The 15476-nt window shown below is 33.0% G+C and overlaps 1 protein-coding gene across 4 annotated transcripts; it reads left to right on the top strand.

Moving 5' to 3' along the window:
* Nucleotides 1-7340: 7340 nt before the first annotated feature.
* LOC108455652 (cactin) lies at nucleotides 7341-12027 on the top strand. Of its 4 annotated transcripts, none has more exons than XR_008281847.1 (14): nucleotides 7341-7830; nucleotides 7913-8004; nucleotides 8260-8359; nucleotides 8469-8540; nucleotides 8657-8719; nucleotides 8816-8956; nucleotides 9285-9380; nucleotides 9680-9964; nucleotides 10053-10191; nucleotides 10288-10430; nucleotides 10511-10687; nucleotides 10792-11058; nucleotides 11175-11371; nucleotides 11857-12027. XR_008281847.1 is itself a non-coding variant. In XM_017754198.2 (13 exons), exons 1-13 carry the CDS (start codon nucleotides 7393-7395, stop codon nucleotides 11292-11294), a joined length of 2133 nt encoding a protein of 710 aa, XP_017609687.1. In that variant the 5' UTR covers nucleotides 7341-7392; the 3' UTR covers nucleotides 11295-11592. The 4 variants fall into 4 exon arrangements, 2 of the variants coding, with proteins under 2 accessions (XP_017609687.1, XP_017609683.1); XR_008281846.1 differs by having other exon boundaries at nucleotides 10285-10430; XM_017754198.2 differs by lacking the exon at nucleotides 11857-12027 and having other exon boundaries at nucleotides 11175-11592.
* The last annotated feature ends 3449 nt before the right edge of the window (nucleotides 12028-15476 follow it).

Genomic DNA, 15476 nt, shown 5'->3' with positions numbered 1-15476 from the left:
TACTAGTCTAGTGGTAAGTGGCGTGTGGAGGGTGCAAGGGGTCTGAGGTTCGAATCCTACTTTGAGCAGTGGAGTGTTTTATTTTGCTGCACTGGCCGTATGGGTAGTAGAGGATGACTGAAACACTGTTGAGTGGAGTGGAGTTTGAATTGGTCATGGAGGGATTGTAGGAGGGAGTTGAGGAAAGATATGGGAAGAGATTTTAGGAGAGAGTTAAGGGAGGTTTGAAGTGAGAAGGAGTAGTGTCGTTTGGAGGAATTTTATGTTGGAAAATCGGTCATAGGACTTGTTTTTCTCTTAGACCGAATGGTGTTCTAGCTTTTCATCTCGGTAACTGTGACTTTTTCTTCTTGGCATTTTTGTTGAGGTCGTAGAAACCATTCGGGTTTTTTTTCTGTACTTTGCATTTTTGCTCTCCCTTACTTTTTAGCAAATTGCTTTATCTCGTACTTTCTTTTTGTGCTTCGCCGTATACTCCTCTCCTATCTCTCAAGTTTTACTGGCATCTAACTCCTAGTTCTTGATTGACTCCTCCTTTACTTAATCTCTATTGGTTCTCTTTGACCGAATACCCCCTCCTTCCTCCCTCTCAAACTCCTTCAGTTTTAGTCTTGGTTATTGGTCGACTCTTCCCTTCCCTTTCTGAAACGATTTACCCTCTTGACGCTATACATCTTCTTTCCCTTTCAATTCTTTTGTGGTAACAGTTTCCTTCTCTTCTCATATGATTACTGTAGCCAAATTCTGTTTCTCTTTTTATTTTATTTCGATTTTTGCAATTATTCTTTGAAAAATCTGTAGGTACGTGGTTCTTCTTGGTTTTTTCTCTCTTTGTTATAATTATCTTTCATCTAACAATTCCTTTTTTGCTGATTACTATTAGGGGAGCGATTGTTCCATCTCGTGCCTCGGGTTAAGCGTGTGCTTTGGGTGTTGGTTGAATACTGTTGTCTCTCATTCATAGTTATATGTTTCCGGTAAGTTATTTATACTTGATTCAGTTCATGTGTACAAGTAATATGATTAAGGTTGATAGGTTGGGGTGAAATACAGGTGATCTCTAAAGGCCTATAGTTAGTTTCCTGCAACGATTAAAAGTGCAAGCCTAAATCAACGATTAAGGCAAGTGATAATCCACCCTATTTGGATAAGTATTTAAAAGAGCCTTTAACTCTATTATCAGTTGATTAATGGAGTAGTTTGATCAAATGTAGGTTTTGGTGTTCGTGGATTGCGTGCACTTTTGCAAATAGGTGTGTAATCAGATTACCATATTCATAAATCAACAAAAGCTGGAATAGGTGACCATCAATCCCACATGAGCGTGTACTCGCTAGTGTGGCAATCCGAATGCATAAATGTGGGCGTTTGATCGTAGAGGCCACCATGAGCGATTTCATGGGCTTAGGCCATTTTGGGCCATGTTGGGCCGAAATAGGTCGTGTGGGCCCCATGGGCTCGTGGGCCTCACACAGGTAAACCATATGAATGTCTGGAGATTATTGGGCCAGGCTATGTAATTCACACGGCTAAGGCCATCTCTAGGTTACGTAGTCTATACGAGCGTGTGGGCCCACATGAGCTCGCAATATGGGCTGTGGGCCCATTATCACCGATTGACTGTTAAGGTTGCACAGGTCACCCAATATGACTGTGGACCTACTGTTGGGCCGGTAAGTGTACCCAGACCCTTATTTTTGTAAATGACTGGCATACCCCTTTGTGATGTATGACTGTTTGAGCATGCCATGTTTACTGTATGAACATTTATATTATGTTGCATTGCATCGGCTGGGGTATATGATATTGGAGGAAGTGTACTGAAAGGCTATAAGCCTATTACTGGCAGTTCTGCTGCAAATACTATTATAGCACCGCAATTGGTGCTACTTGGTGTGTAGGAATGGGTGGGTCGATTTTATCCCCACATGGTGTGTAGGGTTGGTACGGAGATGGTATGTAAAGGCTGGATTGGGTAAGAATTTCTAATTGCATACTGTACTAATTCTGTAATGGGCTTAGGCCCCATTGATAATAATACCAATACTAAAATGGGCTCAGGCCCACACTGTTTCTGATTCTGAAATGGGCTAAGGCCCTAACTGAAACTGAAAATGGCTTAAGCCTAAATTGTGTTTACTTTGATTATTAGCTTATATGGGATTACACACTGAGTTTTTGTAAAGCCACCCTTCTGCTTATCTACACAGGTAATCTTTAGGTGGATCGGTGCTACGGGGGACTTGAAGGTGGCCACACAACCACTCATGCTTCCATATTTGATTTTTAATTTATAAGTAACATAATTTGGGTATTTTGTAATATGGCTTCTCTGGATTTTTTTTTAATTTGGGGATTTATGTTTATTTGCTTTAATACTGCTAGCGGTAAGAAAAAACCTAGGGTTTTCAAAAGAACAAATGTTTTCCAAAAATACCACGAATACGTAAACGGTTTTAAGAGCTTCCGCAAGAAACAACATTTTAAAATAAATAACGGCGTTTCAATATGATTTATTTTCGACAAGTGATGTACATTTTGAAAATTAACAGCAAGGCTTGAAATCTTCTTTAATATTGTACATAAAGGATTAATAGAGAAAGGGATTTTTTAACAAATTCGCACTTTACGAAAAAACACTTCAATGTGACATCGCCATATTCGGCCTTAACGTCCAGGCCGGGTTTTGGGTGTTACACACCTAGTATGGTAATCGGTATTGGTACTGTTCAGATCATGATGCACAATAGGATAATTAGGACATTGTTAAATATGAGGCATGTGCCTGACTTAAAGAAAAATCTCATCTCTTTAGGAATTTTGGATTGAAAGGGTTGCAGAATAAACATCAAGTCAAGCGACATTAAAGTATCTTATGGGGATCTCGTTTTGACGAAAGGTAAAATGATTGACAGTCTTTATGTTCTGAAAGGATCAACAGTGACTAGTGAAACAAGACATCCCTCATCTATTAAAGAGTCGAAGTCGACTCATTTGAAGAGGAGGCAATTTGATCATAGGAGGGAAAAAAGTATGACCATTTTGTATAAGAGAGTTTCTCTTTTAGATGCAAGTTTTGAAAAGATAGGGCATTGTTTGTGGAAATCAAACTCGGGCAAATATAATTTCACTAAAACGACAAAAACGAAGAGTACAAAAGATAGAGATAAAACTAAACCCGAAACCCAAAATAAGAATTCTTAAAATGTAAACACAAAATTCTCTAAAAGTTTGTAAAAGCTAATACTTAAATGTGTAATGAGTTATTTTTCTAATGTAGGAAAAGAGCCTATTTATGGGCTAAATTTGTAGGCCAAATAATATTAAAATAACCTACATTAATGAGAGTTTAAGTAGGAAACTAATTTAAAATAACCTGCACTAATTAGAGTTTAAGTGGTAAACTAAAAACAAAGTTTAACTGAGAGAAAAAAAGTTTTTGAAAATTTAAAGAAATTACTTTTTTTAGTTTCAGCTTTTATTTTTAATTGAAAGAATTACTTTTTATATTGTTGTGTTAGGGAATTACTTTTATATCATCATCTATATCTATATTACATATTAGACATTTGATTAACTTGATATTACAAATCAATTAGAGATAATTTAATTTAGTAATGATTAAAATATCATTGCTTTACAATGTAAATTATATTATTTTGAGGGTGTTCTTGTCTCTTTAACTCCTTTATATAAAAAAATAGAAAAATACACACACATAATAATATTTGAATATAAGACTATTTTTCAATATATTTACTTTGTCATTTTAACTAAAGCCTCATTTGATTTTTATATCAATTTCTTTTATAAATATATTTGTTACATAATTCTATTTTCACCCATACATGAATGTGATATTGTAATACCCCTTACCCGTACCCGAGACTGGGACAAAGTACGAGGCGTTACCAGACATATACTTGGACATTTTCAGAAAATACATGTTATAAAATTTCATTCTAATTTAAAACCTACTAAACAACATCATAGTGTCCCGATTATGGACCTATAAGGTCCAAAACATACATTAAAAGCGATCTGGGACTAAACTGAGAATTATTGAAAATTTTAGAAAAATTACTAGGGTTATGCCTCACACGCACGTGTCCCTCACTCGTGTTGAATTATTTGGATTTATTTTTCAATTCGAACCTACAAGGGTTTTCACACGGCCAAGCACACGCCCGTGTTCCTAGCCCATGTCCCTCACACGGCCTAGACACGCCCGTGTCCAAAAACCCAGACATTCTGTTTATGACGTCATCATTCATTTTGAGGCACACGGCCAAGGCACACGCCCGTGTCCAAGGCTGTGTCCTCCACACGATTGAGACACACGGCCGTGTCTCTGCCCGTGGGTTTACTACCATGCAAACTGACCTAAAATTTTAAGTGCAGGGGACATACGGCTGGGCAACATGCCCATGGGGTTGACCGTGTGTCGCACACGGCCTAGACACATGCCCGTGTGTCTACCCGTGTGGACCTTTTTAAGGCTATTTTCCAAACCTTTAGTCACCTTCTATCATCCATACACACTTAGAGAATTCAACGGTATTTAACATGGCCTAATTATACTCTTAAACAACCTTGACATGACTCATTGCATGTTAACCTCATTTCATCGGTTTAGTATATGCTAAATTATCCTTTTCGTATTACGGATTAACATAGCACATTTTACTTTTTACACTTAGGCCATATTATAACCATATACCATTATATCCTGTGTCCACTCTCAAATTATTAGGTTCCATTTCAATCATCCAGGTATGATAAACCTCATCATAATATCTCATGAAACATTTAAACATAGACATGCATCATTGGTAGGTTTACTACATACATCAATATAAGCCATATCTCATGTCCATATACAAAATAATAAGTATACCATTTAGGCCATTACATTGGCTAGCCAAATGAAACATATAGCAAAATAACCAAAAAATCCTATATATGCCATTAAACAAACTGGAAGTATCTATATACCAAAGCAGGACAAGTAGATAGTGTGTTGATTTTCCAACCGTCTTCCAATCTTCACAAGTCCACAAGCTCTGTAAGGCAGGGAAAAGAGAAGGGGGTAAGCATTTATATGCTTAGTAAGTCCGGATAAATGGAAGGTAAACTTACCGGTTAATTAGCATACAACTATACTAGGCACTAATTCCAACAAGCATGAAATAGTTTCCTTATCACATGCACTCAATCATCAAGTTAGTCTCATAGCAATACATAATGTTATTAGTCTTAGATGAGCTCATCAGTTCAATATTTCCATTTCTATTTCTCCTGTTAATCCTGTTGAATTTTTTGGAAATCTCGATGGATAGCCCAATTACCGTTAAGTTATACAAGTGATCATCTCTAGTACACACTCCCGTAAACCTTATATCTTACTGCGAGATTACCAGTCCAGGCTAAATCCCCCGTAGTATTAACTCATAGAGCAATGTCGTGATTACCGGTCTAGGCTAAATCCCTTTCTACAACAATTGCTCTCAGAAGCTCGGGTCTGAATTGCCAGTCCAGGCTGAATTCAGTCCTTAATCGGATTACCTATCCGGGCTAAATCCTTAATGCACCCATGTTCTTCGGGAGGCTCGATCACTCAAGGAACACCCATCTGGGCTAGATCCTTTCTATTTTGAGATTGTCGGATTACCCGTCTGAGCTAAATCCTTTTCTGCAACTAATGCAGGATCTCATGTCATGTAAGTCATAATTTATCCATCGGATTTCCTTTTCTATTTCAACCGGGACATTTATCATTTTTCCTTTACACAAGCATATTCATAATTATCATGCAATGAATATCTAAATTTTCATACATTCAAGAACACACATGTTTAAGTATATTAAGAGTTTACTTCGGGTTATACGAACTTACCTGGTAATGGCTTCAGTTTCGTATTTCAGTTACTCCGAAACCTTTCGTTTTCCACGGTCGACCTTTGGAATTGTTTCCTCAGGGTCTATATCAATAAAATTAGATTATTAATACATCACATTATTCATTTTAGGCCTAAAACTCACCCCTCGAGCAAAATGACCATTTTGCCCCTAACCTTTCACAATATTTACAATTTAGTCCTAAGTCTCGTATAATGAAATTCATGTAATTCCTTGGCTACCCAAGCCTGGCCGAATGCATTATAAGCTCATACTAGCCCACATTTTCCTCTATTTCACATTTCTACCCCACATTTTATGCCTTTTTCATTTAGGTCCCTTTTTGGTGTTTTCATGAAAAATCACCTAGCAAAAGATGTTTACCTAACAACTAACTTTCATAACCCTCCATAAATCATCAAAGAACAACCATCTCATGCATGGGTCAAATTTCTAACATGAACCCTAGCTTGAAATATGGGTAGAAATGGATAAAGCATGTTACGAGGGTTTCAAAAATACGAAGAACATTAAAAACGGGGCTAGGGAACACTTACTATTGAGCTTGAAATGTTGGAAAACCCTAGCTATGGAGACTCCTTCAAAGTCAGCAGTATGGAGAAGAAAATGAGTGAATTTTTGCTTGATTTTCCCTTTTTATTTCATTAATTAACCAAATGACCAAAATGACCTTCCTTACTAACCTTTCCAAATTTTCCATACATGTCCATTTTTGTCCAAAAACTTAGAAATTGGGAAAATTACTCTTTAAGGACCTCTAATTAATATTCCAAAGCAATTTCATACAAATTGCTTCTAGAATCCAAGTTTTGCAATTTATTTAATTTGGTCATTAATTTCCAATTAGACACCTTACACATAGAATTTCTTCATGAAACTTTAACACATGCTTATTTTCACATCCTAGACCTCATAATGATCACAAAATAATTATTCTAATGTCAGATTTATGGTCCCGAAATCACTATTCTGACTAGGCCCTAATTCGAGACGTTACGATATAATTTAGTTATTATTTAAACCTATCCAAGTCACACTCAATAAAAATACCAAAAATCTATTTCTTTTACAAAATAGCAAATATTATTATGATGATATTTTTACTTTTAAAAAAATATTTTCATATAAAATCTAAAAATATACATACATATAATAAGATTTAAACTTAATATCTTAATTTTAACACTTCCTTATTTCAACTAAAGTTTTATTTAGATTTTATACTAAATTTTTATTGTTTTTAAAAACAGAGTGGACCAATCGGTTGTATTGAAACATTGATTCGAGAGAGGTAAAAAATCGATGAATAGATAAGAAGTGATAAATTATGTTAAAAAACAAATTGGACCAACAATTCAACATAATTTTATAATTTTTTAAATATTTTAATAATTTATTTGATTTGGACCGATAAACCCATAAAAGTAATTGGATTAGTAACAGTTGGTTTGAGCAGTCTGCGTCCAAAAGGAAATGGCAAATTTCATAAACATGAAGGTTAAGTTTTTAAAGTCGGTTAAACCCGACCCAGGGCGGGATCCAAAATTTATCTTAATAGCTGGAGGTTGGTCTGCAAATCAAAAACCCTATCCTGTCATGGCAGGAAGTAGTCGAAGCAAAAGAAGATCTTACGACGATTCGGCTTCCGAGTCTGAATCAGGCGAAACCGACAGCGGAGATTCTTCTCCTGACAGAAGATCCCGCAAACGCAGCAAGGATAGAAGCCGTCGCAGTAAAAGCAAAAGCAGCCGCCATAGCCGTAGCCGGAGCCGTCGCGGTCGTGATTCCGAAGAGGATTCCGGTGATGATAGCGATGGAAGCGATCGAGGGCGTAGTAAGAAGAAGAGATCTTCTAGAAACATCACGGAAGAGGAAATTGCTGAGTATATGGCAAAGAAAGCACAAAAGAAGGTTTTTTTTTTGGCTTTCCTTCGATTATTTCGAATATTTTGGATTTCTTTTTTGTGAATTAATAGTTCAATATTTTAATTAGGCAACGCGAGCTGCGAAGAAATTGAAAGCACAAACAGTATCGGGTTATTCAAATGATTCAAATCCTTTTGGCGATTCGAATCTCAACGAGAAGTAAGTTTCTTTTCTCAACTTTTTTCTTTTTCTTATGGATGACTTACTGTTAAAAGATTAGAGTGTTCGAACCTGGAAAATTATAAGAAACTCAAAATTTACAGAGTAATCGTCGCAATTAAAGTTCTTGCTCAATCTTTTATCAGGCACTTATAGATAATATCTTCTGGGATTGAATGCTTCACTAATCCAGTGACTGAATTTGTGTGATAAATAATAATATCTAATACAAATGGGATTGTATGTGGTCTTTAGATTTGTTTGGCGGAAGAAAATCGAGCGTGATGTTGCCCAAGGGGTGCCATTGGACACGTTTTCAGTGAAAGCTGAGAAGAAGAGACAAAAAGAGAGAATGGTGAGGTGGTATAGGTTAAGGTTATTTTTGTGTATTATTAATCATATAATATCTGAATTTGGAATGAAATCCATTGTTTCATGAATGCTTATACAAATTCACATTGCAGGCTGAGATTGAAAAAGTTAAAAAGAGAAGGGAGGAAAGGGCACTTGAGAAAGCACAACATGAGGAAGAAATGGTAAAGTTTGGTTTCTTGAAAAGCATGGTTGTGACCTATTGCAAAATTAAACTTTATCTGGGGCTTCCTTGGTTGATATTAAATGTTTTTTGGTTTATTAATCTCTGTTCCCGCAGGCTTTGCTAGCTAGAGAACGTGCTAGAGCTGAGTTTGACGATTGGGAGAAGAAGGAGGAGGAGGTATGGTGCTGTGTTCTTTTTTTTTTTTTTTTTGTTGATACTTTTTTTTTCTGTTCCCTTATAGTTGGTTAGGATAGTAACATGTGCTATCTACAGTTCCATTTTGATCAAAGCAAAGTCAGATCAGAGATTAGATTGCGTGAAGGCCGTACAAAGCCTATTGATATTTTGTCCAAGCATCTGAATGGCTCTGATGATATGGATATAGAGCTAAATGAACCATACATGGTTTTCAAGGTATATCTCCATCTGTTGTTGTTTCTCTTGTACTTGACACCTTAGAATGCCTCTAGCTTTCAATTTTGATCATTTTAAATATTGTTTTATTGAAGAACAGTTTGCTAAATATAGTTAGATTATGAGATTTTTCTTTTGTTGGTCATATTATAGTTTCATGTTGTTTGATTTGTTTGTTGGACCTCAGTTTAATGGACCATAACTGTGTACAGACCCTCTGCACTTTGTAATCATATGTAGTTCAGTGCTTTGTTGTTATCAACATTTTATTATTCATTTTCTCATTTGTGATTATCATTGATCTTGGTGTCTGATGTTTCTGATTCAGGGTTTGACGGCTAAAGAGATGGAAGAGCTTCGTGATGACATCAAAATGCATCTTGATTTGGATAGGGCAACTCCAACACACATAGTTTACTGGGAGGTATTGCATTTTCCCTCTTTGTTCCCACTGGGTGCAGAGTACAGAGTCTACTGTCTTTGTGTTCCACTGTGTCTATTGCAAACTCAATTTCTAATTTAATTTTGCTTATTTGAATTTTCCATCTTGTGCACTCTCGTATATTTGTACAATATAAGAGCCCTGGATAAAAGAAAATGCCTGAAAATGATTCACATTGCTTAAATTAATTGATTGAAGGGTTGTTTTTGGGGATAAGTAGTAAGAATATAAATTCTTTCTCCCTAAACTCTGACAAAATCTTGGTATGTTAAATTTCACAGGCACTTATGGTGGTATGTGATTGGGAGCTAGCTGAAGCCCGGAAGAAGGATGCACTTGATCGAGCTAGGGTGCGCGGGGAGGAACCTCCAGCTGAGTTGCTAGCAGAAGAAAGGGGACTGCATTCTACTATTGAAGCAGATGTCAAGAATCTTTTGGAAGGGAAGACCCACCGTGAGCTGGAGGCATTACAATCCCAGATTGAGTCACAGATGCAAACTGGCACGGCAAAAGTTGTCGAGTATTGGGAGGCTGTTCTTAAATGTCTTCATATTTTCAAAGCGAAGGTAATCCTGTATGGATATTCTTCATGGTAATATTTGGTCAATTCACGGTGTTTATCTGGGACTTATGCGTTAATTTATGTGTTAACAGGCCTGTTTGAAGGAAATACATGCTAAAATGCTGCGTAAACATTTGCAACGCCTTGAGCAACCTTCAGAAGGTGAAGATAGACTGGAATCTGATAATGGTTTAAGACCTGTGGAGGAGGCCAGTGATCATGATGAGAAAGGTTTGTGCTTAATCATGGCCTCAAGGGGATATGGTGGCTTCATTTTTAGATTTCTGAACCTTGGACTATTTGCTAATTTTCTTTTTCCCTCAGTAGATGCTGAAACATATTCTCCGGAACCGATAATACAAGAAGAGACTCATGAGGTGGAAGAAGAGGCTGGATCCTTTTCACCAGAACTGTTGCATGGTGATGAAAATGAAGAAGCTATTGACCCAGAGGAGGACAGGGCTATATTGGTAACTCAATATCCATATTGCCCCTTGATTTGAATGGTAGCTAAGGAGTCTTTGTGGCTAACCATGTTTCTTGTTAACAGGAAAGGAAACGTATGGCTGTGTTAGAGGAGCAGCAAAGACGGATGCAAGAAGCTTTGAAATCGAAACCTGCCCCTTCAGAAGATAACTTTGAGCTAAAAGCCATGAAAGCTATGGGAGCAATGGAGGAGGGTGATGCAGTATTTGGCTCTGGTGCTGAAGTTAACTTGGACTCGCAGGTACTTTAGTAACACATCCCATTTTTATTCAAATAAATTTAGGAATTTTGCAGTTTGCCGCCTTCTGTTAGTCTTTTGAAATCAACTAATATGTATTGGTGCAGGTGTATTGGTGGCATGATAAATACCGTCCTAGAAAACCAAAATATTTCAACCGTGTTCACACTGGATATGAGTGGAACAAGTACAATCAGACCCATTATGATCATGATAACCCTCCTCCCAAGATTGTGCAAGGATATAAATTTAATATCTTCTACCCTGACCTTGTTGACAAGACAAAGGCTCCCGTATACACTATTGAGAAGGATGGTAATAGTTCAGAAACGTGCATCATAAGGTTTCATGCTGGACCGCCCTACGAGGACATTGTAAGATAATTTTATATATAAGCCTTTTCTCGAGAAAATTACTGATCCATCTGCAAATGTTATTCAAATGTTTTTTTCTTTTAGTAAGTACTAACTCATTTGCAATTGCTCGACAGGCATTCCGAATTGTAAACAAGGAGTGGGAATATTCTCATAAGAAGGGATTTAAATGCACATTCGAACGTGGAATTTTGCATGTATATTTTAACTTCAAGCGATATCGCTACCGTAGGTAATATGTGGTTGATTTTACAACTTCAACTTTGCAAGCTGCAGCTGCCTGCCATGAAATTCTACTCCGATAACCGTTAAGGTAACTTCAGGGTTTTCTTGTATTACTTAAAAAAAAAAAAGAAGAAAAAAACTGTGAATAGGAACTTTTCTCATATTTTAACCTGTAGTGTTTTCCTCAATGCTTTCAATTTATGACCAATATATTTGCCTTGGTCTCTGGCACTATACTTTTCACACTAAAATGTTGCACTTGGAACATTAAAATGGTCACTCATAGTCTTCTTGGAATTTGTTATTGAATTGGGACTCTTAGATTAGAGTTACATGTCTCCATGTTTTTTAGATTAGAGTTACTTGTCTCTCAACATGTTTTTTAGATTAGAATTACTTGTCTCTCAACATGTTTTTTCTTTGTTTCGTAAACTTTGGCTTTGAAATTTAATATTTCCATAGTTAAAATATACAGTCTAAGTGAACAGCTTTTTGTAAAAACAAAATCTTAATATCCTTTTTGCCTAATTAATTATCAAAGTGGTTTTTGATTAACTAAACTTGGGTGAACAGCATCAAGACTTTACGAGACTTTTTGAGGGAATTATGGTGGTCGCCATTAGCATAAGCTTGTTTCGAGTTGTATGTAAATGTTGTGCAGGTGTTGTTAGTATGCAATCAAAGCTTGTTTGAACTTTGGAGGTTGCTTTTTGTCATAAATAGAAATGTGTGATGTGAAGGCAATCAGACTATTATTATTATTATCATGCATTTTATTAGATTTAGTTGGACAGGAATTTAAGTGGGTCATATGATATGATGTGGGAAAGCCAAGTACCTTGCTCATGAGATTGGTGAGCGTGTATGTCTAGTAACCTAAGTTTAGCTAGCATGTATTTCGTGTGCATTTATACGTATGCCTTTAGCCATTCCATAGCTAATTGCCCGGTAAAGGGATCACAAATCCTCATTTTGGATTGCATTTTAGTTTTTCTATTAAAAATAAAATTAAAAAATAAAAATAAATTAGTCTTTATTTGTTAGATGAGGAGTAAAACAATCTCTAATAAAATTAGCATTTAATATTTACATATTTATTCAATTTGACCTCTATTTTTTATTGAAAGCAAATTAGAAATTTTTAAACTAACAAGTTTAATGGATCAAAAACATTATAATAACAAATTTTAAAAATCAATTAAACTTTTTAAAATTGTTAAATAAATCATAAAAATTATAAAAATTTAAAATACAATGGTTATAAGATTTTTAAAAATTTTTACATTTGCATTGGGTTGATATTGTTATTTTTGATAATATAAATCTGTTAATAGTTTTGTGATTCTTTTAATAATTCTTAAATAAAAGGGTTTAATTGATTTTCCTAAATTTGTCGGTAAGTCCTTTTAACTTTTTAGTTTTAAAATTTTTAATTTATTTCTAATAAAATAGTAGGGATTAAATTGAATAAATGTGTAAAGGTTAAGGGTTAGTTTGTTATTATATTTTATATTTAAACCTCATATTTTAATTGAGGGGTCATTTGGTTCATTTATTTAATGTACATAGGTTAATTTACTTTTTTTTCATTTTTAGTAGATGAACTAAAATATAATCCAATATGTATTAAGGGGTTTTGTGATACTTTTTACCTTAGTTGCTTTTATGTGTGTATACACAATCAGGGTGTGCAAAAACAATTTAAACCGAAATGAACTGAATTGAAAAAATCGGTTTAATCAACTCTAATGTTCGGTTTAATTGATTTATTTAGTTTATTTTCAATTTTAATATTTCAAATCAATTAAAATTTTGATTATTAAACTCATAATTTTCTACATACTCAGAATTAAAATATATACTTAAATACCTATTAGATTAAAATGTAAATTTTAAAGGGATAGCATAATTTTTTGCCCTTAAATTTGGTCACTAAATCTATTTTGTTTTTTGTTTCAAGAACTTGACAATGAACTTGACAACCAGACGTATTTTGATATTTGAATTTAGATTTTGTCAAGATTTAATGATGTGATTAGTATTTTTGAAACATGATTTGGTCGGATGAATAAAAAATTGATCGACATAATTGTCCAAATAAAGTGTTGAACCAATTCACTTGAAGTTGGTAAAAATTGAAAATTTTAAAAAAAAATTGACAATTGAATTGGTTTAGTATTTTTTAAATTTTTATAAAATTTTAATTATATATTTAATTATTGTTGATCAAACTAGTTAAATCGTGAATTAATGATTTGACTTATTTAACACTGGTTTGATAATTAAAACGTTGAATGTTACACTCTAATATTATATTATATCATCACTTAGAAATTTATATAATTTTTTAATTTTCAAGTGATGATGTAGTTTAATCTCATAGTGTTAAATCATCTATTTTTATATTACTGAAATCAAAATAAATTTAATTGTCTAATTTAAGTGTTAACCCCCAAAAAAAACAAAGAAAATACATATTTCAAGTAAACTTAATCGGTAAGCTTACCTGCTAAAAGTTATATTATCCTAAATTTAAAACCAAAATGAAATGATAATATTATTTTATAGTATTCATTTAATATATAATAAGCTAAATGCATTGTATCAACTTTTCGTTATCCTAAAAGCTAAACGCATAGTATTAGTTATAATGTTCATTTAATATGATATGTAATATTCATTTAATAAAGAGTAATTAAATATTTTTATCCAACCCAAACAACACAAAAAATTTAAAATTGAAAAACGAACCGAGTAAAGAATTCGCTTCATTCTCTCGAGGTCGGTTTAATTTTTGATTTTAATGAATAATTTGATTTATTTGGTATTAAAACCCAACCTTTCAAATGCAGACCTTTACACATAGTAAGAGCTCCATGGGGCTAATGGCTTTGGATTGAACAAGAAAAACTCAACACCTAGTGAATTCAATTTTTTATTTAATTTATAATTAATTTTATTTTTTATAATTTAAAAATAAATATTAAATATTTAAAATAGTTAACCTAACTTAATTTTATATACAAAAATTATTTTTTAAAATAATTCAAAAAATAATTTTTAAGAAATAGTTTAAAGTAGTGATTTTTTTGTCAAAATAAATTCATAAAATCTAAAATCCAAAATAAGTATGAAAATAAATCGAGAATTGAACTAGATTAAATCGAATTATATGAAAAATTCAAGAAATTCAAAAACTTGATTAAATCAAAATCGAAAATTGATTCGAAATGATAATATTTAAATTAGTTTTATTTTTGTTTTGAAGTAAGTTTATTTTTTATTTAATTTAAATTTTATGATATAAAAATATTTTATATTTAAAATACTGAAAATAATTTTAAAATATTATATAAAATTATTTTTTAAAAATATTATATAGTAAATTTGTTTAGAGGTTGGGTTATTTGCCTAAATTTAAAGGCTCGCTCAAAATTGTGCAAAAATATTAAGTCCAATAAATGGGCTTGGAAAAAAATTAGGTCCATTTAAAATATAGACCAATTCATGCTCAAACATTTAAGGTTGAGTTTGGATTAGTCTATTTTTTATTTGTAATATATTAAATTATGTAATTTACAATACTAAAAAATTAAATCTATAATAATATAATAATATAATATAAATATTAAAAGAATGTTAAAATTTTTATATATAAAATTTTAATAAATGAAAAATATAAATTTATTAAATATTAAATTAAAAATAATATAATTGTTTCAAAAAGAAATAATATGAGTAAACTTAAAATGAGTTTAGGTTAGTCATTTACAAATATGAGTGAATTTAAGCAAAATTTTAGATTTATATTTTGGGATGAGCCAGGTTTGGTCAAACATAAAATGTGTTATTTTATGCCCAAATCTAGTCCGACTCATTAACACCTCTATTATATAAGGTATATTAATTATTTTTATTTATTTGAATTTTTGTGAAATGTATTTTTGAAAAAGACGTTCAAAATTTATCAAAGAATGTTTAAAAGTCATAAAAAAATTTTATTTTTATCAAATGAAGTTAAAAAAATCAAAATTAATATAAAAAATTAAAATCAAATCGAATTATTATGAAAAAGTTTAAAATTTCGATCAAACCAAATTTCAGACCAATTCCTCTCGACTTAGGTTTCTTTTGGACTATTGGTAAAATTACTTCTAGTGAGGTTAAAAAATGACGGTATTGTGATTACTGTG

The sequence above is a fragment of the Gossypium arboreum genome, chromosome 4 (genome assembly GCF_025698485.1).
Source record: "Gossypium arboreum isolate Shixiya-1 chromosome 4, ASM2569848v2, whole genome shotgun sequence".
NCBI lineage: Eukaryota > Viridiplantae > Streptophyta > Magnoliopsida > Malvales > Malvaceae > Gossypium > Gossypium arboreum.
Note: the sequence above shows the minus strand (reverse complement) of the source record. Positions and strands in the feature narration are given on the sequence as shown.